The sequence below is a fragment of the Elephantulus edwardii genome, unplaced genomic scaffold, assembly GCF_000299155.1.
Source record: "Elephantulus edwardii isolate Elephantulus edwardi_28Jun2011 unplaced genomic scaffold, EleEdw1.0 scaffold00244, whole genome shotgun sequence".
Classification (NCBI taxonomy): domain Eukaryota; kingdom Metazoa; phylum Chordata; class Mammalia; order Macroscelidea; family Macroscelididae; genus Elephantulus; species Elephantulus edwardii.
Window position 1 is genome coordinate 2,039,211 of NW_006399994.1, and position 1,000 is coordinate 2,040,210.

At 31.6% G+C, this 1,000-nt stretch overlaps 1 protein-coding gene across 1 annotated transcript in view; it reads left to right on the plus strand.

The window, feature by feature from the left end:
• UTP15 (UTP15, U3 small nucleolar ribonucleoprotein, homolog (S. cerevisiae)) overlaps positions 1-1,000 on the plus strand; it is a 15,500-nt gene that overhangs the window by 8,432 nt on the left and 6,068 nt on the right. Inside the window, exon 6 of the mRNA XM_006899032.1 lies at positions 586-721. Within this exon, the coding sequence (XP_006899094.1) occupies positions 586-721 (136 nt within the window). The remainder of the gene's footprint in view (positions 1-585; positions 722-1,000) is intronic.

The window sequence follows — 1,000 nt, forward strand, 5'->3', positions numbered from 1 at the left end:
GCATTTCTTCATGTGTTTGTTAGCCATCTGAATGTCGTCTTCGGTGAAATGCCTGTTCATATCCTGTGCCCATTTTTCTATTGGATTATTTGCCTATTTCTGTATACTATTCTAGCTGTTTTTGAATGATATTCTGCATTTTGCTTGAATGTGATATTAAAGATATTGTTGGATAGTTTTCCACACTCTCTTGGACCTACTTCTTAAATAACAGGCCTCTGACAATCCTGTGAATTTTGGAGAGTAAAATCTATTAATTTTCGTCTCTATACAACATTCCTTTTAAACAGTAATTTTGCTGTAAATATCTTAAAATATTTTTACACATAACTTTTATTTTGGTGACATTTTTGTATACTTAACAAATGAGAAATTATTAGTCATTAACTCACTCACTGCCATCACATTGGTTCAGACTCCTAGTGACCAACCTTTGGGTCTCCAAGGCTCTAAATCTTCACGTGAGGAAGCTCCCAGTAATGGGGCTCCAATCTCTGAAGCCGCTAGTGGAGAATACTATTCAGATAGTATTAAAAATTTGAGTTGTTTGACAAAATATCACCTAATTATTACTTCTTGTTACAGGAGGTCGTTATGTTAAAGTCTGGGATATATTGAAAGGAGGACAATTATTAGTGTCTCTGAAAAATCATCACAAAACTGTGACATGTTTGTGTTTGAGCAGCTCTGGACAGAGGTTACTCTCTGGCTCACTAGATAGGTCAGTATTTTTTTCTTTGTTCATTATTTTTAGTATATAAGTATTATTTTAAGAAATACATTATTTCAGCAAATTTTGTGATAAAAATATATGTTCTATAAAGTTACTTTCGCATTAAAAAAACGGTCTCAAAAAATGTCCAGCTTTTATTTTCTCATAGCCACCTTATTTTGTCCCTTGAATAATTTGTTACTTAACATAATTAAGCAATTTTATGGAACCACTTCAGCTTTAATACCTTAGAACAATTTTTATCTATAATTTCTTTTAAAATTATTA